Source organism: Danio rerio, chromosome 3, assembly GCF_049306965.1.
Source record: "Danio rerio strain Tuebingen ecotype United States chromosome 3, GRCz12tu, whole genome shotgun sequence".
Classification (NCBI taxonomy): Eukaryota; Metazoa; Chordata; class Actinopteri; order Cypriniformes; family Danionidae; genus Danio; species Danio rerio.
This window is the reverse complement of record NC_133178.1, coordinates 62,213,531-62,240,414: the sequence shown is the minus strand read 5'-3', so window position 1 is coordinate 62,240,414 and position 26,884 is coordinate 62,213,531. Positions and strand designations below refer to the sequence as shown.

The following is a 26,884-nucleotide window of genomic DNA, read 5'->3' as shown; positions in this document are numbered from 1 at the left end:
CCTGAAGGAGAATGTCTGACCATCTGTTAGTGACCTCAAGCTGAAGTGGGCTTCTACAGTAGGACAATGATCCGAAGCTATGTCACTTTGTATTTTGTTTTCCCTTAAAAACAAAAACCTTCATTTCAGAACTCCATGATGTATTTATTTGTTTGCTAATCTGGACTTAACTAAAACTATAAGCTGCTTTAATGCAATCTACATTGTGAAAAGCGCTATATAAATAAACAAGAATTGAATTACTTGCTAATACTTAAATTAGTTTGATGATCTGAAATATGTGACAGAAATTAGTAAGGGAGCAAACTTTTTCACACCACTTTATATTGTGGAAAATAACTTTATCAGTGAAATACCCTAATTCATATAGTGTTCTTCACAAGGTTGACGACTTAAAGTAGAGGTCACCAATCTCGGTCCAGGAGGGCCGGTGTCCCTGCAGGGTTTAAATCTAACTTGCCTCAACACGCCTGCCTGTGTGTTTCAAGTATACTTAGTAAGACTTTGATTAGCTTAGTGTTTGATTAGGGTTGGAGCTAAAATATGAAGGACACCGGCCCTCCAGGAACAAGTTTGGTGACCCCTGATTCAAAGTATTATTTTAATGAAGCGTTGCATAAATAGACCCTCTGGGCACTAAATATTAAGTAAATATAATGGGCGAGGTTGGACATGTTTTATAACTCAGTGCATAAATATGACCTTCTGACCAGCATCAGTTACAGAGCGGATCGTCACCAGTCAACAGTTTAATCCACTAGAAAACTCCACTGGTGTTTGCACTTGTCACCATGTACATATACTGGCTAATGTTTTTCCTTGCCTCAGCTGGTAAGTCTCTTTTAAAATATATATTGTTCTCTGTACTGTTCTAAAATATTTACATTTGTTTCACTGAATCTACATTAAAAAAAAAATCTGTAAAAACATTCTGTTTTAATATAAAGGGACATTTTTGCAGGTGTTTGCAGCCGTAGCATGTAGAAATGACTGTACTATTAAGAAATAATCTCTTGAATAAATGATGTCCAAATATAATTTAAAACACGATGTTGTCAAATGATTTGTTGTTGTTAACATGTTTGGAGTTTGACAGACAATGCAAACTCTCATTCCTTAAATAACACAGAGGCTGTGTTGAAGTTGATGAGATAACTAGGCTGCATTTACACTGCAGATCTTGATGGTCAATTCTAATTTTGTGACTGTATCCTTTTTTTCTTGATGACCAGCTTACATACATCATCTTTTAAAAGTGACTCGTATTCGATTGTCTGCATTTACACTGCACAAGACAAAAGGCGCAATCAGCAAAAAAAAAAAAAAAGGAGCGGGCGCTGACTGACAGCGTATAATAAAAGAGCGCCCGTTTCTCCATTCCTGTTTTTAATCTGTTCGCATGGTTTCATTTTTAAAATTCTTTTTGATAAGTTATTTTGCTATAGTTTATGATAGAAAAGTTATTGTTGCCATCTTCTTTTAATCTAGCCTGTTCTAAACCAGTAGGCATCTTGTAATGTCCATGGTGTGATTGATGCACATGATGTATACAACAGTTTTATATCGGTTACGTGGTGGATATTGTGCTTTCTCGCTTTCTCTTGCATGCTTAAATACTCAACCCAGGCTCATTCTGAAAACGTAGTCCCGTGGACATTTCTTGAGACCACAAAATACGTCCATAGAGTTACGTATTTTTGGAGTTTTTGTTTTCGCGAATCCGTGAAAAGCCGATGTGTGCGCTTTCACACTGTTCTCACGTGAACCCACCAGAGGACGCTGTCGACCGACCGTCTGTCTGACTGACTGAATGATTGACTTGGCGACCGGCCAATCGAATGCCCACCCTCCTCCTTTTCGAAACCTAACAAATTTTAATGATTGAACCACCTGCCCGCCAGCTTACTTCCCTAGTTTACAAAAGCCGTCCAGAAAAAGAACAGCCCTTGTATGATTTTCACCACATTTTCTGATTTTACCACATTCTCACCCTGTTGTTCACTCGTTCGTTTTATTTTTTGGATTCTGTTTTTGTCTTACCTGATATCTGGAACCGCTCTTCCCCAGACTCGAACCTGGTCGTTATCGTTAAAGTCAACTCCTCTCTGCGTCCCAAGTCTGCCATTGTACACAACGAGCTAACCGGACAAACTGGTTGTGGCAGGAAAGCCCTCCACACGGAGGTCAGCCAATAAGCGCCAAAAAGAACAGCGTCATACCGCCCCGTATCGTTCACTTAAAAAAATGAAATGCAGCCATACGTACCCAGAAAAGTACGTACCCGTCTCCAGAAACGTCCGCGGGACTACATTTTCAGAATGAGCCTGTGTTGCAAATACTTCAAAAAGCATTTTTAGTCCTTGTGTAGGAGATTTACAACCCGGGGTCATTGTGGAAACGTAGCACCGCAGACGTTTCTGCGGACCGCAATTTACATCCCGGGAGGTCAGATTCGAGCAGTTTTTGTTTTCGCGGATCCGCGAGAGGCCGCTGTGCGCGTTTTTTCGCGTCTCGGGCGCCTCCCGGGAGTGCGCGTCGTTCGCTCCCGCACCGTCCTCGTGCGAAAAAGCCGCCGGATCAGCCGACTCTGCCGCCCTCCTCTTCCTCCTCCTTCCCTAAACCCGAGCGATGGTTCGCAAAAGCCGTCCAGAAAAAAAAAAAAAAAGCAAAAGCCCTCGTCTTCGATTTCGACCGCGTTTTCGGATCCCGCTGCGTTCTCGCCCTTATTTTTCAAATTCCGTTTTACATCTTACCTGATTTCCGGAACTGCTGTTCCCCGGACTTGATCCCGGTCGTCGTCCCTGCGGCCGGCTCCTCCTCCGGGGCCTCCGCTCCGCCGACGCAACGCCGTGAGCTAAGCGGACAAGCTGGTTGCATCGGGAAAGCCGTTGGCCGGCAAGCGCGAAGAGGAAGGGCGGAGCGGCGACACCGCCCCGAAGCGTTCACTCGAAAAAAACTAAACGCGGCCTTACGTACCTCCAGCCACGTAAATCGCGGTCTCCAGAAAGTCCGCGGGGCTACGTTTCCAGAATGACCTTGGGTTGGAGATTTAAGATTTGAGACTCTGCTGAAGTGCGTTCTGAAATGAAAGCATCAGAGTTGACGTCATTCGATATGGTTTTTAATGAGGCGAGACTCACATTGACAGATGAAAAGCAATGGTCTACCTGCTTACACTGCAGACACAGATCCGATTCATATTGGATAAATTTCCACATATGAACAAAGCATGAATCTGATTTGAGTAAATCAGAATCCATGTGATTTTTTCCTGCATACACGTACATGGAACATATCTAGGCCCACACGGAATCTGCGCGTGCAGAATTCCACAGATTTTTAGCCCATCGTTAATTCTGTTTAAATGTGTGTAATTTTATATTTATTAAGTTTTGAAATTAATTACAGTTTTATTTTTGATTAATATGAAAATGTTCATCTGATTTATGTACAATACAGTTTGTAAAGTGATGTTTTCTGTATTTTAGTAGATATATGCGAGACTTGCTTTGTTTACTGAATAAAGTGAATGTAATTGGATTTGCATTTTAAACATTAAATACAGGTTAAAAGTATATTTTTTTCACACATTAAGGTTGTAGTTATGATACTCCCAAAATAATTCCGCAGAAATCCGCAGATTTTTACCAAACGTCTGCAGATTCCATCTGGCCCTAGTCATAAGCTGCGTCCCAAATCGCATACTTATGCACTATTCTACGCCATTTTGTAGTATAAATAGTGCAAGTAGTGCGTTCACACTGACAACTCTAAAAATAATAAGTGCACTTTAATTACCCGGTTGATGCACTTATTCAGCCGCTAAAATGAAGTGTGGAACGATGGACACTTCACGCACTCAACGACCGCAGGTTTGCTTACATAGCGGAAGGGGCGGAGCTATGGGACGCACATGTTGAAAAACTTTATTTATTTTGGATGGTGAAAGCAAAATTCTCCTACGAGAGTGATTATAGCGCCTCCCGATGGTAAATGCGGTAATACTCACGGCAGGTATTATTTGATAATTCGGTTGTTTATTTCACTGATTTGGCAACCGTCAAACGTCATCAGGGAAACGCTTTGAATCTCTGCTTAGTAAAAAAACATTAGTGCTCCATTTGGGACGCCACTACATACATTTACTATCCTGTTGAGTGTGTAAGTGCATAAGTACACAGTGCATGAGTGCATAGTGAATAGTGTGCCATTTGGGACGCAGCTATATACTATCTGTGCCACATGGGAGAAAAAAATCAGAATGGAGTCACTTAAGTGTAAATGCAGCCTAAGTAATTGATTACTGTTGATCGAGCATTACTGATGAACACCTGCTGTTGGCAGCTTAAAGCTACGGTCACACTAGAGTTTGTGTGTGCGAAATTCTGTCATGCGGCGCTGCGAAAAGGGGTGGGAATAAACAAGCTTATTAGGCATTAAAAAAAGCGAGCGATTGCTCCATGTTTGCTCTCACTCAGACAAGTGATGCGTTTTCGCAAGTCAGAGTTTACCAAGCTTGAACTTTGCACCGCAGCAACCTGCGAAACTTAACGCATGACCCTGCGTTTCCGGTCTGATGCGTTCGTGTGCGTATGAATGGAAGTCTATGGGAGGAAAAGCTCAGTGTGACCGCAGCTTTATAGTGAAGTTTCACAAACTAATTTTGAGAGGAGCATGTGATATGTTTGATCGCGGCTGGTCTCTCACCTGTAATCCTTAGTATGCCAATCAGATCATTCCAAACTCTCTATAAATAGCCCGACTAGCATTACTCATCTTCGTTTTTTAAAAATCCCCCATCTCTCCCTTTACAAGGGGAGCTCTTGAGAACTACCTGATCTCATACCCCCTTAAGCCTAGTTCACACTACAGGATTTTAAACATCAGCAGATCGCTGTGCCGTTCACACTACATGACTTGACTTTGTGTCTTTTAATCTCTGTGGTGTTCACACTACCCAACACTCCGTGAACGATCCACAAGAGGGGGGTCACACACTACATGATCTGACAACAACTCATTCCCCATCAGCTCATTCAAGCTACCAAACCACAGCCAATGAAATTTTGAGGGAGGAGTCGTCAGAAAAAGCTGAACACTATTGGCTGCTTGTGTGCTGATGACATCACTGACAGCGTTTCAAGCTTTGGAGAAAGCATTTAAAAACATCGTCAAATCAGCTGATTCATCAGCGGATTAATCACTCATCTGCAAGGTTCCAGTGGATAGATACACAGAGAGTTTTTAATTTTTGTAATATGGCGTTTTATATGAGAACAGTCAGAATGAGCAGTATGGTAATTCTAATAGTTACAGAATTCTAGTTCCACTGTTATATAGCCTACTCTCATGTCTGTGCTAACACAGAATGAAGCGAGTGCATTGATGCCCATTCTGACCAATCACAGATGTTTCTGCTGAGCTCCTGAACACACAGGCATTCAGCTCATGCTGATATGCTCTCTCATTGGCTGCAGCTCGTCACTACATCTGACCACATGTGGGGTTGATTCGGCCGACTGCTCTGGAATATTTAACATGCTATATGTTGGATTTCCGTCTGCGAGGTGTCGGCGACGCGTCAGCGAGCCTCGTTGATGCGTTGTTCAGTAGTTCACACATAAAGAGCAGCGAGCGCCGTGCACCCGCAGATTTCTTCCCGATCACAGCCCGATCTGTCGGCGAGCTCGTTAACTTCCAAATCGGGCTCAAATCAGGCTTAAAATCCTTTAGTGTGAACTAGGCATTACATGCTCATTGACCAGGCAGGTGCCCTGGGCTCAATTATCTCCGAGCTCAGGGTTCTCTCCCAGGACAGCATGCCAAACCTGCTATTACAATCAAGCAAAATATAAGTGTGAACTCTTGAATTTAAGTCATTTCACAAATTAGATTTTTTAAACCAACGCAATAGTTACTTTCCCTGGTAATTACTTTTATAATTATGTAACTCAGTTACTATTTGTGAGAAGCAACTAGAAACTAAAACTAATATCCCTTTAAAAGGAACGTGCTGATTAGCAGACTGCACTGCAGCATGAAGAGCATGAAGCATGTCACCATTGTTGAGATTCATATGCTGATTCTAGATGCTTGTCTTTGTGAAGTGATTAAGATATTTAATGTGTTTTATAATCTAATGCACTGCTGGGTCTTATTCTGTAGAGCAGGGGTGCTCAGCCCTGTTCCTGGAGATCTACGTTCCTGCAGATTTCAGTCACAACTCATATCAAACACAGCTGTCTGTAATTATCAAGTGCTCTTCAGGTCCTAATTTACTGGTTCAGGTGTGTTTGATCAGGGTTGGAGCTGAACTCTGCAGGAAGGTAGACCTCCCAGAAAATAGATGAGCACCCCTGCTCTAGAACCACAGGACAATTATTATAATCAGGGGCGGACTGGCCATCTGGCAAATGCCAGAAGGGCTTGACCATTTTTTAAATGTGGGCCGGTCAGTTTTTTTTTTTTTTAATATGTATTGTTTTTACTTGCATGCAGCTTTTATCTCATGCTAGATGTGATAATATGATGATGAGAATAATAATAATAGTAATAATTAAATAATAATAATAAATCTTAGGCATTTGGCCCAATCAGAGATGGGTGCCTGGTTTCGTGCAGCCAGAGACTGTCCATTAGGTCATAATTTTTCATTTTTATTCAGGCCCGGATTGGCTAATCGGGAGGACCGGTAGAATTCCCGGTGGGCCGGTCCGTTTTTTGGCCGCGAGGGCCGGTGTCCCTAGTTCCAGAATCGGTTGCTCTCAGCAGTCACACTTTTTAAAAATAATTTATTTATTTACTTGACCACAGCCTTCTTATTCATTATTTTACCGCAGCTCTGCTCTTTTTATCTATTTTCACGTAGCCTCGTGAGCAGGATGCAAGTTAATGATGATATAACTAGATAAGTCGCCATTCAACGTGCAGCTGTTGTCGTACAGTGGTTAGTACGTTAGATTATGACGCGGCCAACCTGGGTTTGGTCCTCGTCTGAGTAACAATTTATTTATTTATTTTTTTCATTTTTATTGTTAAGACATAATACTGTAAGGGTTGTTGAACATTTGAAGTTCTAAAAGTGCTGTTTTCTCAAAAAAAACACGTGATAGTGTCATTAGAAACTGAATTGGAAATAACCTTATTTTAATATAGTCAGTGGTGAACTGAGGTGGGCCGGTCTGAGGCTTGAAACTCCAGGGCTGAAAAAGAGTCCCACTCCGGCCCTGTTTTTATTCATTAGGTCACCTATAATTGTTTAATAAGCACATATATATTCAAAACAAGAATGAGGCAAAGCCCCATAACACTGCAGAGAATGACACACAACAGTTATTTGTGAAAAAAGTATGCTAAAGTGTTGCTGCTGCATGTCCATCTGTGTGTAAAGGTGTGTGCACATTCACAGGTTACTCCTATCATAAGTAATAGCAGACAAACGGTTTGTCAGACACACTGACTCGGCAAGATGCACAGATTATTTTTTATTTAGTGTTTACGAATGCATACATTTGTTATAAACGGGTTGTTTTTGTTTCAGTCACATACATTAGGTGTTTAAATATCTATTACGTATGGAAATGTGTGGGTTCATGGGTGGAGCTGTGTCGGTGTGGTAGTGGGCTGCTGTGGCTACATTGCCAGGGCTGAATTTTTTTCCCAGGCCCCCCCTGATTATAATTAGTCAATATAAGTCAAATCAATATAAGTCAAATCAACATTCTAATGCCATAATGATCCAAAAGTAAAACCACAGACAAACCAGTGAATTACACTACTATATTTACATTTATATTAACCATATTCTTTTCTTCATTATTGCTGTCATAAACGGGTAATAATGAGAGAATAACATGAACATTGAAAAGTCAAAGAGCTCAAGTAAAGTAAACACTGTTCTATTCTACACAATGCTGACAAATAACAAAACGAGCATTTTCAGCTGTAATTCTGATTCTGTATGTGGAGTTTAAGTATCCTATGCTGAGATTTTGAGAAATTGAATCTGTTTGATTTGGAGTCAGTTGTAGTTTTGTTTCTCATCAGTGATTCTGCTACTATCAAGCGTTCATCAGTAATGCTCAATCAACTCTTATTTAACAACTTAATTATCTTGATTACAAATTACTTTATGGACACTTTTTTGATTTTGTGATTGAAAAAATCGAATTAAAATATATTTGTTTTACTATGCTTGAAAGAGCTGTTGTAAAATATTTAGAAATTTTGTAGTATTTGATCACTAGTTGCTTGAGATTATTCTCTTTTCTGACAGAAAGTCTCAACATAACAGAAAGTCTGGACTTGACAGAAAGTCTCAACATGACAGAAAGTCTCAACATGACAGAAAGTCTGAACATGACTGAAAGTGGCAACACGACCCAAAGTCCCCGAGCAGTGTATGAGAGTCGTTACACAGACTGCAGACAGGGAGATTATTCACTTATTTATGAGGATTTGTTCAAATATGTCAATATGGACAAGAAGGCAAACTACATGAGACCTGGATACACATACAAACCTACCACTGTTAATTTGGACTTGCTTGTGACATCCATCATAGAAGTGGTATGTGCCCAGCAATTTATATCATGTCATATGTCATATCATATATATATATACGGTTGTCATATATATTATGTCATATATATTTACAGTTTAAGTCAGAATTATTAGCCCCAACCCCCCAACCCCAGTTTATTTTTTCCACAATTTCTGTTTAACGGTGAGCATATTTTTTTTTTACCACATTTCTAAACATAATAGCTTTAATAACTCATTTCTAATAACTCATTTATGTTTGCCATGATGACAGTACACAATATTTGACTAGATATTTTTCAAGACACGTAAAGGGACATTTAAAGGCTTAATTAGATTAACTAGGCAGGTTAGGGTAATTAGGCAAGCTGTTGTATTACGATGGTTTGTTCTGTAGACTATTGAAAACAAATATAGCTTAAAGGGGCTAATAATTTTGACCTTAAAAAGATTTTTGTTTTTTAATAACTGCTTTTATTCTAACCAAAATAAAACAAATAAGACTTTTTCCAAAAGAAAAAATAATATCAGGCATACTGTGAAAAATTCCTTGCTCTGTTAAACATAATTTGGGAAATAATTAAAAAAGAAAAACAAATTCAAAGGTGACTAATAATTCTGACTTCTGACTGTATATATATATGTGTGTGTGTGTGTGTGTGTGTGTGTGTGTGTGTGTGTGTGTGTGTGTGTGTGTCATCAATTAACCCTTTGTTTATCTACAGAACGAAAAAGCCCAAAGCCTCTCAACACAGGTCAAAATAATGATGGTAAGTGTAAAACCTTCATTTCGCTGTTGTTATAAGATATTGATATTATTAACTTGATTAAATGTGATCACATAAGTGTCTATATGTGTCCACATTTCAGTGTTCTAGTATCACTGAAGCAGTGCTGATGATAATGATTAATTTAATCACCATTTAAGGGTTGATTGAGAATTATACAGTCTATGTAAAGCTTTACAATGGTCAAGAGCCATGGGAACAGAGCAAAGGCGGTGACATGAGCACTGATGTGTATCACGAGAGCCACATCAGTCTTGACTTCCACATAGAAGCCCTGGAGAGATACAATGAGTAATGAAGCAAGTGGAAGGTGACAGGGCATGGGACTCATTTATACAATTTTGTAGAAACATGAAAATGGCATGTGCAAAAAATTGGATTTGAACATTTTTGTATTCCTAATAATTACTATACCGTTACATTTTTACAAAGGGGAAATGTAGGCTATTTGGAGTTGTAACATTTCATGCTGTAGCATTGAGAGAACGAATATAAAGGAGTGGTCCAATATCAAGATGGAATAAAAGGGATCATGTCTGCAGCCAGTTAATCATACACTATGTTTGAATCATTCAAAACTAGAACGTTATGTCAAGTTAGCATTTTTTCAGAAATTAATGCCTTTTATTTATTGGAAAGAATGAAAAGAAGGAATGTATATTTGTCTTGTTTATTTATTTTGTATTGCCAGGCAATACAAACAATTATGTTATTATATTATATTGCTAAACAATTATATGTTTATCGAGTATGTTAAAGAGCCCCTATAATGGGTTTTTGAAAATGACCGTCCATGCAGTGTGTATTAGTGATGGGAAGTTCGGATCATTTTACTGACTTGGATCTTTGAGTTTCGTTCATCGAGATGAACGAATCTTTTTTCGAGTCATTTCGTTCATTTGGTTCAATTTGCCAAAATGTTATTAAAATGATACGAATTGCTTCCAAACACATCTACAACTAGCCCAAAAGGTTGATTGCACGACAATTAAGTCATAAATAGAATACTATAAGAAGGAGAAAATAATTATTCAATGTTTACCTGCTCTTTTGTTAATGAAGGCATTGTTGTCTCTTTGCTTAGCTTACCTCTTCAAATGTCAGTGGTTTGTTCATGTTACAATGACAGTCACATATAATCTTAACCAATGTACACAGTCTGAGCCGATAGGAGCCATAATAATTAGTTCACCTTTCAAGTCTTGAGTCGTTTGTTATTTACGTGACAGAATGACTCAAACCCGAGGACTTGAGAGATGAACGGATCAAATCTTTTTCCGGCTCTAAACGCGTATGATTGGCCCGTGAGGATTGAGTGACTCAGACCCGATAGAGGACTCGAGAGGTGAACGGATTGATTCTTTTTCCGGCTCTAAACGCATATGATTGGCTTCTGCCTTTCCGCGACGAACGACTCGAAGACTTGAAATGAACGATACCACCTGCACAAATGTGCGCACGCGCTGATGAACGAATCACTCCCTGAAAGAACTTGTAGTTCCCGAGTCAAATTGAAGATTCGTTCAAAATAAACGAATCGTTCATAAACAACCCATCACTAGTGTGTAACACAGCTCTAAGTGAAGTGAAAGATCCAGCTGAGGCTTAAATCTGAAAGGGCACCGTGTTAAAAACTATTGATTCATTTATAAAAGAGTCAACTCAAGAGTGGTTCAAATGAATCACTGGAGTAACGATTAGATTAGATGTGTCGGCGTGACGTCGACACAGTACTCAAGTCCCGCCCATTTGTTGGGCACTCAGACTTAAAGAAAATTTAACCCCCCTGCCCACAAACACTGTAGCAAAAATGAAGACAAACACTGTAGCAGATCTCGGTTGAATCATGTCGCAAAGACGCTGTGCTCTGAAGTGTGAGGGAAAGCTAGAATTATTTTCTCTTCCCAAAGATTAGTCTGTGAAGAGTCAGATGTTGAAGTTTATTTTTGCCAAAATACCTGAGCATTATAGCCCCAGCCTTGTGCTGTGTTCCTGTCATTTTTCTGACGAGTGCTACAGCAAACAAGGTATTCGTCGGCTGTATGATAAAAGAAGGACCAGAAAAGACTATTGATGTGTGGGACTTTGTCAGAGCTCGACGGGAACTTTACAGTACACAGTTTATAGATCAGTTCCTGGCTCCATTTCACAAGTGTAAGTAACTTAAAAGCGATTAAAATAGGTGCCTCTATGTTTTCTCTAGCTTGCAAAATGTGTATATAATTGTGTTTTGTTACTTGTAATCGCTCTAAGCAGCTAATTACTCTTTATATTCTCTTGTCGCATCTTAAACCTTGTTGAAAACACGTCGTATGGCGATTTATTTACATATTTAAATGCGTTTGTGAGCTTGCGATCCTCTGCTGTTTGTCAGACCCTCACAGCGGCAGGTGTTCTATGCGGTTGGTGAAATCGCAAAGTGAAAAGCGAGGGGGGTGGGGGAGACAGGTCGATTGCAATGTGAAGACCCGGGGGGTGGGTAGAGGGATAGGGGTTACCGCCTGCAGAGAGGGGCACCACAGTCAATGGCCAATGAGGGCAGAGGGACACCCCCCTGTGCATGGCCCTAGTTCGGATTGATACTGAATGTGTGTCGTGGTTAGGAATAGAGGAATATGCTGGTGTTTAACTGCAATGCATTCCTGCATTAGGCTCACACATACACATATCCAGCACGTTTTTATGCAGCTGATGCCCTTCCAGCCGCAACCCATCTCCGGGAAACATCCACACACACTCAATACACTACGGACAATTTAGCTTACACAGTTCACCTGTACCGCATGTCTTTGGATTGTAGGGGAAACCGGAGCACCCGGAGGAAACCCACGCGAACGCAGGGAGAACATGCAAACTCCACACTGAAACACCAACTGAGCCGAGGCTCGAACCAGCGACCTTCTTGCTGAGAGGCGACAGCACTACCTACTGTGCTACTGCGTCACCTCACGTTGGAGACTCCCAAAACCAAAATTTGACCTATGATGCATAATAGGGGCTATTTAAGAACTAACATAAGTTGTGTTTTTGTAAAATATATATTTATACACAGACATATGACATCATCGAATTAATAATCTGCAAGGTAAATCCAATTGGTATAAAGTATATTCATTCAACATTTTGAAGAGAAGTTAAAAGGAAGGAAATATATATAATTTCACTTAATTCAATTCCTGTGCTCACATCTTTAACTTTGTCTTTCCCTTGCATCTTGAAGTGGTGGAGCTAAGAGTCAAGAAAGGAAACTTTGATGAATAACTGAGTAGCATCTCACATGTGAAAAACTGGCCCCAGATGTACAATCATCATTTGTTTAATCAGTTAATTATCCAATTAACTTCATTGATGGCTTAAGTGTGGAGTCTGTGGACACATATAAACACAGTTTAATAAATGTGCAATAAACAGTGACAATGAGATGAACTGACCCTTTTATAATCACTGCGAAATTGATTTACTTAATTTCGCAGCTTTGGCGTAATGACATTTTTTTGTGGAACTTATTTGGAAGTTGTGGATTCACAAAATTTCAAGGAAAAAAAGAATGGTTTTGGTATCCAGATATTCTCATCAAAGAAAGGTAAAAAGTCATTTTATTTATTTACATATATTTATCTGTCAGAACTGTATTCTTTCCTCAGCCTTCCCACCCCACTTTTATTAATCGGAATGAAGGGAATAGAGCCATGCCTGTCCCCAGGGATGCATTCTTGACAATCCAGAGCTTGTGGGATCTTGGTAAAAGCATGTAGCTGCGATGGCTTTTCTCTTCTAGTATGCTTTTGAAAACACTATTGGTTGGGTTTAGGCAAAGGGGCAGGTGGGTCATTAATATCAAGCTGAAATATTATAAACAACAAGCCAATCGGCTTCTTTCCTGGGCACAAGCAAAAAGGACATTGAGATGTACACCGTTTGATTTGTAATCATATATATATATATATATATATATATATATATATATATATATATATATATATATATATATAGTGAAGCGCCTTCTTTCGGATGAGACCTTAAACTGAGGTCCTGACTCTTTGTGGTTGTTAAAAATCCAAATTTGCCCACTGGACTCTGTCCATCATGACATCCTAACCATCCCCATACCCTGATTGGCTTCATCACTCTTCCTCCTCTCCACCAATCATGTGTGGTGTGCGGTCTGGCGCAATATGGCTGCCGTCGCGTCATCCAGGTGGATGCTGCACACTGGTGGTGGATGAGGAGATTCCCCCGATGTGTAAGGTGATTTGAGTGTCCAAAAAAGCGCTATATTAATGTAAGGAATTATTATTAATTATTAATTATCTGAGGCCAAAACAATTTTGGATTAATTAGCAAATTCTTTTGTAAAGTCTGTGTAGTGCCATGGAGACCTATGTACAATTGCTAAAATAAATATAGATTGAGATTTACTGTTTACATTGCACACTGAAATATACACTATTACTTCGAATGAATTGTAATTGAAGCCAGATTGCTGAGTGACACCAAAAATATTGCTATTTATTTTGCCAACGCCTTCAACTTTCCTTTAAGACAGGGCTTGTGTTTGTAATGATATCTTTGATATCCGTTGATATGCTTCAAGGCTTGTTTAAGGTCATGAAATCTGGTTTAAGCCAGGTTTCTGTTAAGATTTGAGTTTTACAGGATAGGGATCTAATGTGACTGGAATAGTCAAACATGTCAGTAATAAGTGAAGCTGCTGATACTGTTTGTTAGGTTGTTTAACATGTGTTTTATTTCAGTTGATTTCATCAAAGTCTGTGACTGAAGTCAGTTGTAGTTTGTGATCCAAACTTGTAAGAAATGTTATCGTGGCCTGTTCAATGGAGCTGGATTGGATGCTTAACTAAGGCCTTGTTTACACAGTCAGGTCTTGATGCCCAATTCTAACCCTTTTGCCTATATCAGATTTGTTTGCCTGTCTGTTTACACCATGTCCAAACCTGATCCTGGAGGTTCGATGTTCTGCAAAGTTTAGTTACAACCCAATCAGACACACCTGGGCTAGCTAATCAAGCTCTTACTAGGCTTTCTAGAAGCAACTTGCCTTAACTCACCTGCAAGGATGGAGCTAAAATCTGCAGGACACCGGACCTCAAGGACTGAGTTTGGACACCCCTGCTTTACACGTTTTTTAATTATGACCTATATCCGATTCAAGTGTTTATACTTGCTATACAATTTACGACACCATGTATATATAAAGGCGGGTTCTAGCATCTGCACCACACTAGCCACGATGACAGAAATTGGCTGCGTCCGAAACAGCATACTTCCAAACTATATAGTGTGCTAAAATCAGTATGCGAGCCGAGTAGTATGTCCGAATTCATAGAATTTGAAAATCAGTATGCGAGAAGTACCCGGATGACTTACTACTTCCGGCGAGATTCTGGAGTGTGCATCCTATGCACGCCGTGCTATCCCATAATGCCCCACGAGAGAATTCATGAATGGAAGTGAGGCGACGCAACTGACGCAGGTAGGTCACGTGACCATGACAAAATGGCCGATGTAGTACGTCCGAATTACATTCATACTTTTCACATTCATACTGTATAGAACATACTTTTCTAATAATGTGTTCACACCAGACGTGGAACGCGCGCATAAATCGCGCTATTTGCGCGTAAATATCCGCGTGAACATTTGAGTTTACTCGCTTCATACGCACGTCAAACCCAGCTTCATTTGCGTGTCAAATTCACATCAGAACAGACGCGGATTTGCGTGATGGGCAAGGCTTCTGTATGCCCGAAGACTCTAACTTCATAGCTAAACATGGATTTTATGAAGAAAATAACAGTGTTTATGTGCTTTATGAAGACTGAAAAACAGCGTCGATACGTTTAGGGTCGTGTCTGAGTCCACTACATTCTTTCAGAGGTGCATCCAGCTCTGTGAGCTCATAAACTCCTCCAGAAACTTAACCTGGATGACGGACACTTTCAGCGGTGCCTCTGACCGAGCCAAGCCGAGTTTGATGACTTGTTGTCGGTGTCGCCTGGAGGATTTCCCCCGGAACACCGACAACAGGTTCTACGTCACAATCACGCCCCCACAAGAGCAAGCTTCTGATTGGTTAACGCGGCGCGAATGTACGCTGAAGTTCAGATTTTCGAAATCAAAAGATTCGCGCGAAACGCTTATCAAGCGCGTCAAACGCGCAAAACGCTCAATTCGCCCCGCGCCATTTGCGCAATTTGCATCATTCGCACCGTGCCATTCGCGCGTATCGTGCCGCAGGATGTCTATTCGCGCGTTTGCATTGACCTAACTTGTAAATAACTCGCGCTTGACGCGCGTGCCGTGTCTGGGGTGAACGCGGCATCACGGCCGAGTAGCACGTTTAAATTCAAATGCAGTATCTACTGAGTAGTAGGTGGTTTTGGACGCAGCCAAAGTCTTGCTTTTAGCTCTGCGATATATGCAAAGTTCGTCCAACTTTAAAATGATTTTGAGGCGAAGGAGGAGGGAAAGGGCCGTCATCGCAGCTTGCACCTATGGTTTATATATGGCGTCCTTACACCATTCAGAGGAACTTGTGGGTACGAGAGAGATCTCAGGTCTGGAGCGAGCAAATTGTGGCGACTGACCACTTTCCTTCTTCATGTTTCCTCTGTTGTTGTTGTTGTTTAGCGCGTCAGTGTCTCCACACACGCTCTTCCTTCTACGTCATTAAACCGCAGAGAAGTACCACATTGTCACAAGTTTAATGACGCACAGAACGAAATGCCTCAATAAATCTGATCTGCCTGTTTACATGTAATCGCATTGTCACATTTTCAATTTATATCTGATTTATTTCCACATATGAAGGAGGCCTGAAACCGATCTCTGAATATCTGAATGCATGTTTTTCTTTCATGTTTACATGGTCATAGAACAGATCCAATCTGTGTCACATATGAGCAAAACAAATTGGAATTGGGTCACATTTAACCGGCAGCGTAAACAGGACCCAAGTTTCAGTTTAGTCTGAAGCAATTCTGGGGTTCCAGTACCATGAAAGTAGCTCAGATTTAATCACACTTTTGGCCTGTTTCCACTGAGTGGCACAGTACGGTACGGTTCAGGTCAGTACGGGTCGGGTACAGTACGGGTCACCTTTTAAGGATTGCGTTTCCACTACCAAAAGGGTAACCTTTTAAAAGGGTAACCTTTTGGTGGGTGTGGTGTACGACAGAGAGTTTCAGTCGACGTCATTCTCGCTCGAATAAATGTCTACAGTAAAGCTGTGCGGGTCGTTCACAAATCATATGAGAAGCACTTCTTACAAAACAGATGCTTTATACACATAAATACTTGTTTATAAATGTTTATTGCTAACTTTTCCATGAACAGGATTTGATTATAACTGCAGATCAATGACCTCAATGATAGCTTACTGTAACGTCTGCAGTTATTTAAATAAATATATAAATGCAACATATATGAACACATACAGCCCTTCAGAGTCTCCGATATGTTACCAACTAGAGAAAAACTACACACAGCAAACATTTAGTCCTTATTTAGCTTCAAAAACAACACGCAACATAGCCCACAGTAAGCGCAAACCTCTCATCTGTGTCTGTAATCTTCACCAGCACATGTAACCTCTGCTAGAAAGTAATTCTGTCATTCCCAGTTCATAATAGTCCAAATGGCAAAGTTAAACATGGCGGTTTGTTCGTGATTCAGGTTGCTGAAACACTTTGCTTCTGTGTGTTGTCGGGCTTCTCCTTTGTTTGCGCTTCACTCTCGCTTTTGTCCTTTCCTTTCTGAATGGATCAGATGATGGAGACACTTCAATAATCACACACACGTTATTATCATCAGCTCAAGAAGTTCGTTGTATTAAATATAGACGCGAGCTCCCGGAAGAAATCGAAAACTGCTTGCACTTTTAGAGGGCCTCGTAAAACAACAACAGGACACGGCAGATTTTGTTCAAACAAACGACAAGGTTTCCTTGAGCTCGGGTCATCCATGGCTCGTTATTATATGCATATAGTTTTACAGTGTAATCTCTCAGCTGTGTATGAAAACATGGCGGGTGCTTTGTTTTCATTCTGGCTAGCTCCACACGAGCTCGTGACGTATCTTTTTAACCAATCAGCATTCAGCTGTAACTCCACCTTTTTGGTACCCTGGTGTTTGGTACCCTTTCGAAAGGGTGCTAAAAAGTGGTATGGTATGGTACGGTTCAGTACACCTTTTGACTGTGGAACCGGCCATAAAAGCGTACCAAACTGAACCGTACCGTACAGGGCCGAAGTGGGACTCCTTTTCAGCCCTGGAGTTTCAAGCCAGACCGGCCCATCTCAGTTCACGACTGATTATATTAAAATAACCTCATTTCCAATTCAGTTTCTAATAACACGATCACGTCTTTTTCAAGAAAACAGCTGCTTTAGAACTTGAAATGTTCCAACAACCCAAACAGTATTATATGTCTTAACAATAAAAATGAAAAAATTTAAAAATTTAAATTAGATGGGTAAGGCTTGAACTCGGGTCCTGCGGTGTCATAACGCAACGTGCTGACCACTGGACCACAATGGAGCCCTTTCTAGATTTCTGACCAATTTATGTCAGATTTATTAATGTAGTGAATCATCTGATTTTCATTGAGCAGGTGTAATATTCATTAATATTAATTATTCAAATTTTTATATTCACTAAGGTGCCGCTGTTTGGGGTCGAATAATAGTTACGTTACGTCATCATTAACCTGCAGGCTGCATTTTGCTGACGGGGCTGCGAGAAAATAAATAAAAAAGGGCGGAGATGCGGCAAAATAATGAATGAAAAGAGTGAGACTATTGTCAAATAAATAAATAAATGAATGAAAAACGCGCGACTGCTGAGAGTGCAAGCAGCTAGGGACACCGGCCCTCGCGGCCAAAAAAACGGACCGGCCCACCGGGAATTCTCCCTGTCCTCCCGATTAGCCAATCCGGGCCTGGTACCGTACCACTCAGTGGAAACGGGGCATTATTTGCCATGGTAACTTAAACTGCTTTGCTGTACTGCTCCAGGCAGATTAAGTTCTGGATTAAAGATCCCAAACCGTATTTTAACAAGCATTTGTTATTCTTTTAGCATCAAGACAGATTTTGGAACCAAGGAGTCTCCATATGTCCAGTGGTTCTTGTTTGGAATGTTACTCTCAGTCGATATTATGGCTCTGACCACAGCTTGCAAGATGGATTTATACAAATTTCCTTTTGACACCCAGATCTGCAACATATCATTTCACTCTGCAGTCTATTCAAGTATGTATATGCATGTGTGTGTGTGTGTGTGTATGTATTAGTACTTTGCAATAGTTATATTTTTTAATTCATAACTATCTTTTTAATTAGTGCAAAATTCAATAATTCATTTGAGAGCAGTGTATTGTCTTCTAGAAGTACTCTTATTTGATCAAAAGTGCAATAATATTTGGTTTGAAAACACTAAACAAATACAGTGCTTTTTACAGCAGTATTATTCATTCCTGTACACATAAGCAATAAAACTCCATTGAAACATTATTGTAATCAAATTAAATTCAATTAAATCTAAAATAAATAGGTATTTGCCACCACCAGGGGATTAGCATTTTGTTTATTTTGTTATAGAAAAGTCAGTTAAGTTGGGAGTCTAGAGCCTACATAATAAAATTATAACATTATATAAAAATCTATACAGTGGTTGACTTTTTCGACCACCAGCCACTTTGGCAAGTAGTTTTCCAACATCACTAGCCATCGCCATTTTCACTACCCACAATTTTGTTTTGGTCAAATATTTTATATATGCATAAATGTGACTTTGGCATTCAAAAATGACTTGATTTAGAAGTTATGTCCACATGACTTTTGTGTGTTATGTATGACCTTGCTCAGTGAGCATGAGCAAATGGATTGTGGTTTCGTTTTTATTTCACTTGAGTTTTCAGGGCTCAGCACTAAGGATTTACTAAATTCTTCTCCAGCCACACCGTAAATAAATAAAAAAAAATTATATTTATTAGCCAAGAAATTTAAATAATGTGACAAACAAGTTAAATATACAGACATAGACATTTTTTGTCATATCTCACACTGACCCACACTAATGGGCCATCATTAATATTGAACTCAACAAAAAACTGGAATTTAAAAATGATTTTCAACCAGCCAAAGTGGCTAGTTGGAGCAGCTGTATAACCTGCCACGGCAGAAATCTACCCACATTTGGGGGGTTGGCGGGTGTTAATGTCAAGTCCAGGGCCAGAGCAAGCTCAATTGGTGCGCTACGTGGCAGGGTGTTGAAATGATGTGGGATTTGTTGCAGACAAAAGTGAAGAGAGGGGGTGCTGAGATGATGCAGGGTGTGTCGCAGGCATAGTGAATGGGTTGTGGGTGTGGGTGGGTGATGTAAGATGCGTCGCGGACGCCGCCCTGACTGCTCTGCCACTCTGGTTTATACTTCTGCATCAAGCGCACGTGTATACTATGGCACGGTCTACGCGTGGACGCATTAGCCTGGTTTATACTTGTCCATCAAGTGATCGGCATGACCCACGGCGCAAGCCTTGCGCGTAGCCCTCCATTAATACTTCTGTGTGCGGTTTCTGTTGCTCTGCAATACACTTCCAAAACGCTAGCTGGCAGTAGGTGTTTATGTTCCACTGTTTTGAGTTTCTTCGCTGGTGTTTTGTTTGTTCTAAACGCTTCCTGAATGTACATTTGGCTTAAACTTACACATTTTGAGGCCGGAATCGGCGGACGTGCAACAACTTTATTCATAATAACAGTCTCCATCCGGAGCTCCTTCACGAGAGTCGACACTTGTAAACACCCGCTGCATCACTCTCACGCAGCTCTCACCTCTGCCCATACTCGTTAGCGCTACGCAGCCATCCAAATACAGAGTTGTGCTACATGTACGCGTTACATTTTTTGAGAGGTGCGTGTCAACGACGGCCACAGCAAGGGGCTATGCGTCCACGTAGGCTGCGCCGTAGCATATGCATGCTCTTGACGCTGAAGTATAAATCAGCCTATAGCCCTCACCGTCGCTGACGTACAACTGTCAAAAATTGTAACTATACGTCGCAACGACGCATAGCGCAAGCTCTGTGATTGGTCGGCTTGGTAGTGGTGACGAGTGTGGGCGGGACCGAGAATCGCACGAGCCCGATGGAGCAATTGTTTTACATGTGTGGAGTCCCGTGAAGGAGCTCTGGATGGAAAGTTTTCTTTTGTTTTTACCTCATGGTTAAAGTTGTTGCAGGTCCGCCGGATCCTGCCTCAAAATGAGCGAGTTTGAACCACTTGTACATTAAGGAAGTGTTCAGAAAGAACAAAACACCAGCGAAGAAACTCGACACAGACAGTGGCGTAGTGGACGGGCCTGCAGGGCACGCACCGCGGGGAAGGCCCCGCGTCGTCACGATTTTCAATAATTGAAATTTCGGCCACCGCAATAATCAAACTCTTGGGAACAACTGTGGTCGGAACCAAAGTTCACAGGTCTGTATTCTCTGAACACCTCTCAAGCGATGGAATACTTCATTCTGATTGCTTGCCGCCAAACCGCGTCATAGCTCATACCATAAAGTTGACTTGATTTCAACTCTCCTCAATGCCCACACCGGAGTTTCTCGCCGCCGGTTCTCATTGAAAATGAATGACTTCTGGCTACTTTGACGCTCTCGCCGCTTTCGGTTTGTGATCACTCCTCAGTTTGTGAAGGCTTCAGCGCGTTTTCGCTCCACCTGCCTCCCTTCCCCGATCCTCAATTTGTTATCACTTCCCCGCTAAAAGAAAAAATCTATGTACAGTGACAATTGACAATGCTACACTTTTAAGGCAAACAAAAACCTTAGTTGTGTTGGAATATCAAGCCAATTCCATGCATGTTCAATAAGAAAAGGTCTGGAGAGGTTTTTCTTGAATACCAAAAATATTAGTAATTTATTAGATACAAATGAATAATTTGATGACAGAGCTCTTAGTTACGATACCCCAATGCAATACAATATTACATTCAGGAGGTTCGCAACTCGCATACATTTCCTGACTCCAGCATATATACACCACTGATCTTAACAGGTGGAGTTTTGGTTTAACGTCACTTATCAGTCATTCTGCAGTCCTTTGGCTCTTTGTAACCCCTAGACATACTTCCTCTTTCTGCAACCCTTCTCTGGATACCAGAACTAAACAATTACATGCAAAATACTTTAATATATTTCACAACTTCTACAAAGATCATGTACACTTGTGACATGCCCAAACAGAAATCTGGAACAAATGCTAAATTTATTCTTATTCTGCTTTTTCCTCTGGTCAGCAGTTTTTCTAAAAGTATGCAGCACAGTAAAAAAGAGGAAGTGTGTCTGGTCAAGATGTGTTATAATACAATAGAAAAGATTGATTAATCTGTCGTTAGTCTAAACATTTTTCTAATAAATAAAAACACAAAAGTAATAAAAATAAATTCCTTTTCTCCAACAGTTTTCAGTTCCATCTACATTCTATATGCATGTCTGTGGTTGTATATAGTATGTCTGCCTTTTTTCAGGTAAGGAGATGATGATTTTACCATTTTCTGAAGCAATCAACCTTACTCATGATTCCAAGGATCTATTTCAGGCCCAAGGAGAGTGGGAACTCGTCTTAATAAATTATTTTAAGACTGATGCCCCGATTCTGGATGAAGTTCAAGATCTGCTGGTATATGAGGTAAGGAGCACATTGCTAAGGAGTCCAAGCTAGAATTAAATGTATAAGTACGGGGTGGGCCATTTATATGAATACACCTTAATAAAATTGGAATGGTTGGTGATATATACGTCTTGTTTGTGGCACATTAGTAAATGTAAAGGGGCAAATTTTTCAAGATGGGTGGTGACAAAATGGTGTCCATTTTGAAGCTGGCCATCTTGGATCCAACTTTTGTTTTTCCAATAGGAAGAGGGTCATTTGACCCTGGACAACAGAAATAATGTAAAAGCCACATCATGATACCTTTTAACTTTTTGTTGATTGTGGCCTGGTAAACTTCCACCCCCTACTCTTCCAGCTATAACAACTCCAGTAGGCACTGATTTGGTTTACTTTACTAATCTTTTTTCTGTTTGTACATGTCAGATCACCATCAAGAGGAGACCTTTACTGTACGTCATCAACATTATGCTACCAGTGTTTTCCTTCCTTGTGCTGGACGTGACCTCCTACTTCATGGACGCAGACGGAGCAGACAAGCTGAGCTTTAAAGTGACTTTACTGCTGGCTATTTCTGTGCTACTGCTGATTCTTAATGACATACTGCCCTCTACAGCCGAAAAGCTTCCTCTGATCGGTGAGTGTAACTCCAGTATGTTCATAACATACTAAAGGAATTAGGCACTACCTCCATATTAGAGAATGTACAGACTACCATACAGGTAATAATCAAAATTTAACGAAATATGCATCTGATCATCATGATTATGGACAGCTAATTTGCTTTTTTATTTTTATTTCTGTGGGTTACTGTTGCCCGCTAAATATAGTTTCAGTTATCTAATTACTGATTATGTTCTACTTTGCCTCTATGGTTATACTCTCAGCGGCCATTTTATTAGGTATACCTTCCCTAGTAGCAAAGAATTCTGGCCCAGATTTGGCATAAAGCTGGCACAGCCGGCATTCATCCGGCACTGGCATACAGCATGTGGGCCAAACATGGCCCAGGTTTGGCAGAGGTGGCACCGTCTTTAAGGCGGCACACAAGCTTTGGGCCAGATGAAAAACGTTGTATTTGGCCCAGATTTAAAAATTTGATAAGTGGGCCATGTGAGTTTGGCCAGTCTTGACCCACATTTAAAATACACTAAAATCATTTTTGAGTAAAGAAAAAAAATTCTACCAATCAGGTCACTTTGAGAAAAAGCGTGCCCATAGCGTGCCTAAAGCGCATCACTCCATGGGTTTATCAGTTTCATTGCAATCGTGACACACCAACCCATCTGGCCCAGTTATGAGTTACTAACTTGGCTGAAACTTGGCCCAGATATGGTCCGTGTTTGGCCCTCGTCTGGAAGCCAGATTTGGTCCAGTCATGTACCGTAATTCACTGCGGCATGTGGGCCAAGCAAAACCTGATTGTGTGGGCCAGAGCTGGGCCAGAGAAATTTTGCTATGTGGGTACTAGTACCGAGTTTTGCCTTCAGAACTGCCTTAATCCTTCGTGGCATAGATTTAAAAAGGTACTGGTAATATTCCTCAGAGATTTTGCTCCATATTGACGTGACGGCACTCTCTCCCACCTGCAGTCTAAAAGCAGATCACTCCTCTGCGTACTGACGGCAAATGATTTGGCACGGGCAGTGTGAGGTATTTTCATTGTACAGTCAAACCGATCTGCTTCTCCTTTATTTAAACTATTTGATTTGACCGTTTATGCTTTTCCTGTTCACAATCACAGATATTTTAGTGACAGGATTTATTGACAGTTTCGGAACGTGTCTGAGTGTATTACATCTGGGAGATTACTGCGAATTCACTACACATCTATAATGATATACTGTGTTCAAACAGCAATAAATGAGTTCAATTGACATGCATACATAAAGCGCAGTGCAAATATAAATACCCTTTTATTAACCATAGAATGTTAAACAAACAGAAACAGTAGCTCCTGATGATGTCAGTAATATGCAAATTGACGTATGACGTAATCTAGCGCCTTTTCATTGAAAATAGTTGGCAACACCGGATGTATAGTTCCAATTTTTTCAGAGGTGCGCATCGGTGACTGCAGCGACGAGGGCTATGCGACCATGCGCAAACTGCGGCGGAAGTATAAATCAGCCTTAAGCCGAAGTAAAATGAATGAATGAATATGCAGACTCTTATTTAGTAAAGTTTTATTTTTTATTTTTAGTCAAAAGATCTAATCGTGAGATATAAAATTTAGTTTATATTTAGAAGTTTTCAGAAGTCACCACTGCGGTAAAAAGGGGTGGCTTTACTTGGTCTCTTTGATTCTTTACTAATCATGTTAATTTCTCTCTGTTTGCTAAAGTTCCAATGCAATCTCACAGCAATTCGTAATTTTTTGATTTAGCGGCTAAGTCGTATAAATTCGTACAATCTAATTCGTACAATTTAGTACGATTTTCTCATCATCACCCAGTGACGGTTGGGGTTAGATTGGGTGCCACACCTCCTTTTTAAAATTGAACATTTTCGTAAGACTGAACTCTTACGAATTTGTACGAATTAGCCTTTAAATAGACAAAACATAAAATACGTTTCCTCGTGAGATCAGGCTGGAAGTTCAGTGTTATGACCAGGCAGACTAAAAGCAAAGTGATCGTTGCAACGTCTTTTAGCAGTTTTGATCAACGGATTTTGTCAGTGGTTTTAATCTTGTATTATGATGATAACGTTGTGTTGGTTTCACTGGTTTGAACTGTATTCGGATGTTTTCACAGGGATTTACTGCAGTGTGATTTTCAGTCTCATTGGGATCAGTATACTGGAGACCATCTTTGTGAATTACCTGAAGGCTAAAGGAGCTGAAATTAGATCAGCTGCATTTGTGCAAAGAACAGTTGCTGTTATTGATCAAGATGGTAAGAACAAATCCTGCATATCCAGAAGGGTCCCCACTTGAGAATTACAGTTGACGTCAAAATTATTAGCCCTCCTTTTTGACTTTTTTTTTGTCTTTTACAAAAATTTCCCAACAGATTTTTTTTACTGTATTTTCTATAATATTTTATTTTTGTCTCTTGGAGAATTATTTGTTTTATCTTGGGTAAAATAAAATCAGTTTTTATTTATTTAAACCTATTTTAAGGTCAATATCATTACCCTTTTATGCAATTTTTTTTCCAATCTCTACAAAACAAACCACTGTTATACAATAGCCCATTTCACACAGCCATACCTGTAAATATCCGGAACATTTCAGGAATTACTTTACTGATTAATTTTTTTTTTTTAAAAAGCGCTGTTTACGCAGGCAAGAATGTTCTGGAATTATTCCGGGAAAGATCATTCACACATCTATTTCAAAATACCAGTAAACTCTGACATCATTAAGCAGAAATGAGCTCTGCACTTGTATTTGTAAACACAGAAGTGCTTTTCACTTTTATTTAAAGCTTAATCATGAATGCAGCTGCCCAGAGAAAACCAAAAGGCAGAAGCGCGAACCGCAGCTAAATGTCTACACATTTCACTACATTACAAATTCCGTGGATAAGTATTGTAAACAACTTCAATGAAAACATATGGAGGAATACTTTCACATGTCGAGATGTTCATTTGTGCTTCACATGCACACGCGTCAAGCGACTGAAGCAGAGCTTGAAGGTAAACAAACAGCGGCTTATCGTGAGCATCTTATCGATAATTATTTACACAGTAGGCTTTAAGAAGAAACATAGAAACGTTATCTGACTAACATCGAGCAGCTAAATGTGTCTGGAAAAATATTCAAAGGCTTTAATTTACATAAACAGCGCAGATGTAAATGCGTCTGAGTGTTCTGATTGGCTTGAGTAGACATCTCTTGTCAGCACATTCTAATCATGAACGCACTCTTTCCGGCAATTTTACTTCTGTGTTTACACAGAGCAGCATTCTAGCAAATTACCGGTAATGTTACAACTTCTCTTACCAGGAAAATTGCCATCGCGAATTTAAGGGTATTTTCAAAAAGGGCCTGTTTTACACATAAAGATCTTTCCAGTAAATTCATGGTAATTTTCAGGAAAGGTCTGTACTGTGTTAAAGAGGCTATTGACCTGCCTAATTAACCTATTTAAGCCTTTAAATATCACTTTAAGCTGAATACTAGTGTCTTAAAAAATATATAATCAAATATTATGTACTGTCATCATGGCAAAGATAAAAGAAATCAGTAATTAAAAATATAATGTTCAGAAATAGGTTGGAAAAACAATCTTCTCTCCATTAAACAGAAATTGGAGAAAAATATATAACGGGACTGATAATTCAGGAGGGCTGATCATTCTGACTTGATCTGTACATGATTTAGGCTACAAAAACATTAAGTGTGTCCTGTTTCATTTGTTTTCTGTTCTACTTTAGATGGTGTCAGAGAAGTGCAGATTCCTCCAGACCAGAATGAGATTAAGATTTCACTTTGCTGGATGCGAGTGGCAGAAATGACGGACACCATCTTCTTCATCCTCTACATAGTCACCATTATTGTGTTTCTGTCTGTGCTTGCGTCAATTTGGGTAAATTAACTTGTGATGTGTGATGATAATCTGTGCTTACAACACTAGCTAGGTCAGTCTAACAAATCATACGGTTACTAACACACAAGTAATTCATTGAGTTTATTTATTCATTATAGTTTGGTAAATTCATGGTATTGTAAATGGTTAGCAGAGCAGAGCAGTTAATTGTTTAATCGAGGTTATTTTTTTATTTCTTCAAATGAATTGTTCCTCTGAAGTGCGTGCACTATTCTCTCCATATCTCTATAACACACACAAACACACACACAAACACACACACACATCTGTGTAAATCTACAGAAATTAAAATATTATTGTTTCT

The 26,884-nt window shown here is 40.0% G+C and overlaps 2 protein-coding genes across 10 annotated transcripts in view; one reads left to right on the top strand and one right to left on the bottom strand.

Moving 5' to 3' along the window:
• Positions 1-26,884, bottom strand: part of pycr1a (pyrroline-5-carboxylate reductase 1a) — a 134,921-nt gene that overhangs the window by 97,240 nt on the left and 10,797 nt on the right. Inside the window, exon 9 of one of the 8 annotated variants that reach the window (XM_073937831.1) lies at positions 22,833-24,132. The exons of the other annotated variants lie outside the window; for them this stretch is intronic. Coding sequence (XP_073793932.1) covers positions 24,079-24,132 — 54 coding nt within the window. The 3' untranslated portion in view covers positions 22,833-24,078. Of the gene's footprint in view, positions 1-22,832; positions 24,133-26,884 lie in introns of those variants that run through there. 8 annotated transcript variants of the gene reach the window in all.
• Positions 391-26,884, top strand: LOC101883850 (5-hydroxytryptamine receptor 3C). 2 transcript variants are annotated; one of them, XM_017354838.4, is made up of 10 exons: positions 391-831; positions 8,294-8,568; positions 9,267-9,311; positions 12,803-12,912; positions 18,429-18,601; positions 21,815-21,881; positions 21,953-22,042; positions 22,451-22,661; positions 24,781-24,921; positions 26,408-26,884. In XM_017354838.4, exons 6-10 carry the CDS (start codon positions 21,843-21,845, stop codon positions 26,566-26,568), a joined length of 642 nt encoding a protein of 213 aa, XP_017210327.3. In that variant the 5' UTR covers positions 391-831; positions 8,294-8,568; positions 9,267-9,311; positions 12,803-12,912; positions 18,429-18,601; positions 21,815-21,842; the 3' UTR covers positions 26,569-26,884. The 2 variants fall into 2 exon arrangements, with proteins under 2 accessions (XP_017210327.3, XP_073801272.1); XM_073945171.1 differs by lacking the exon at positions 21,815-21,881 and having other exon boundaries at positions 708-831; positions 8,276-8,568; positions 21,882-22,042; positions 26,408-26,827.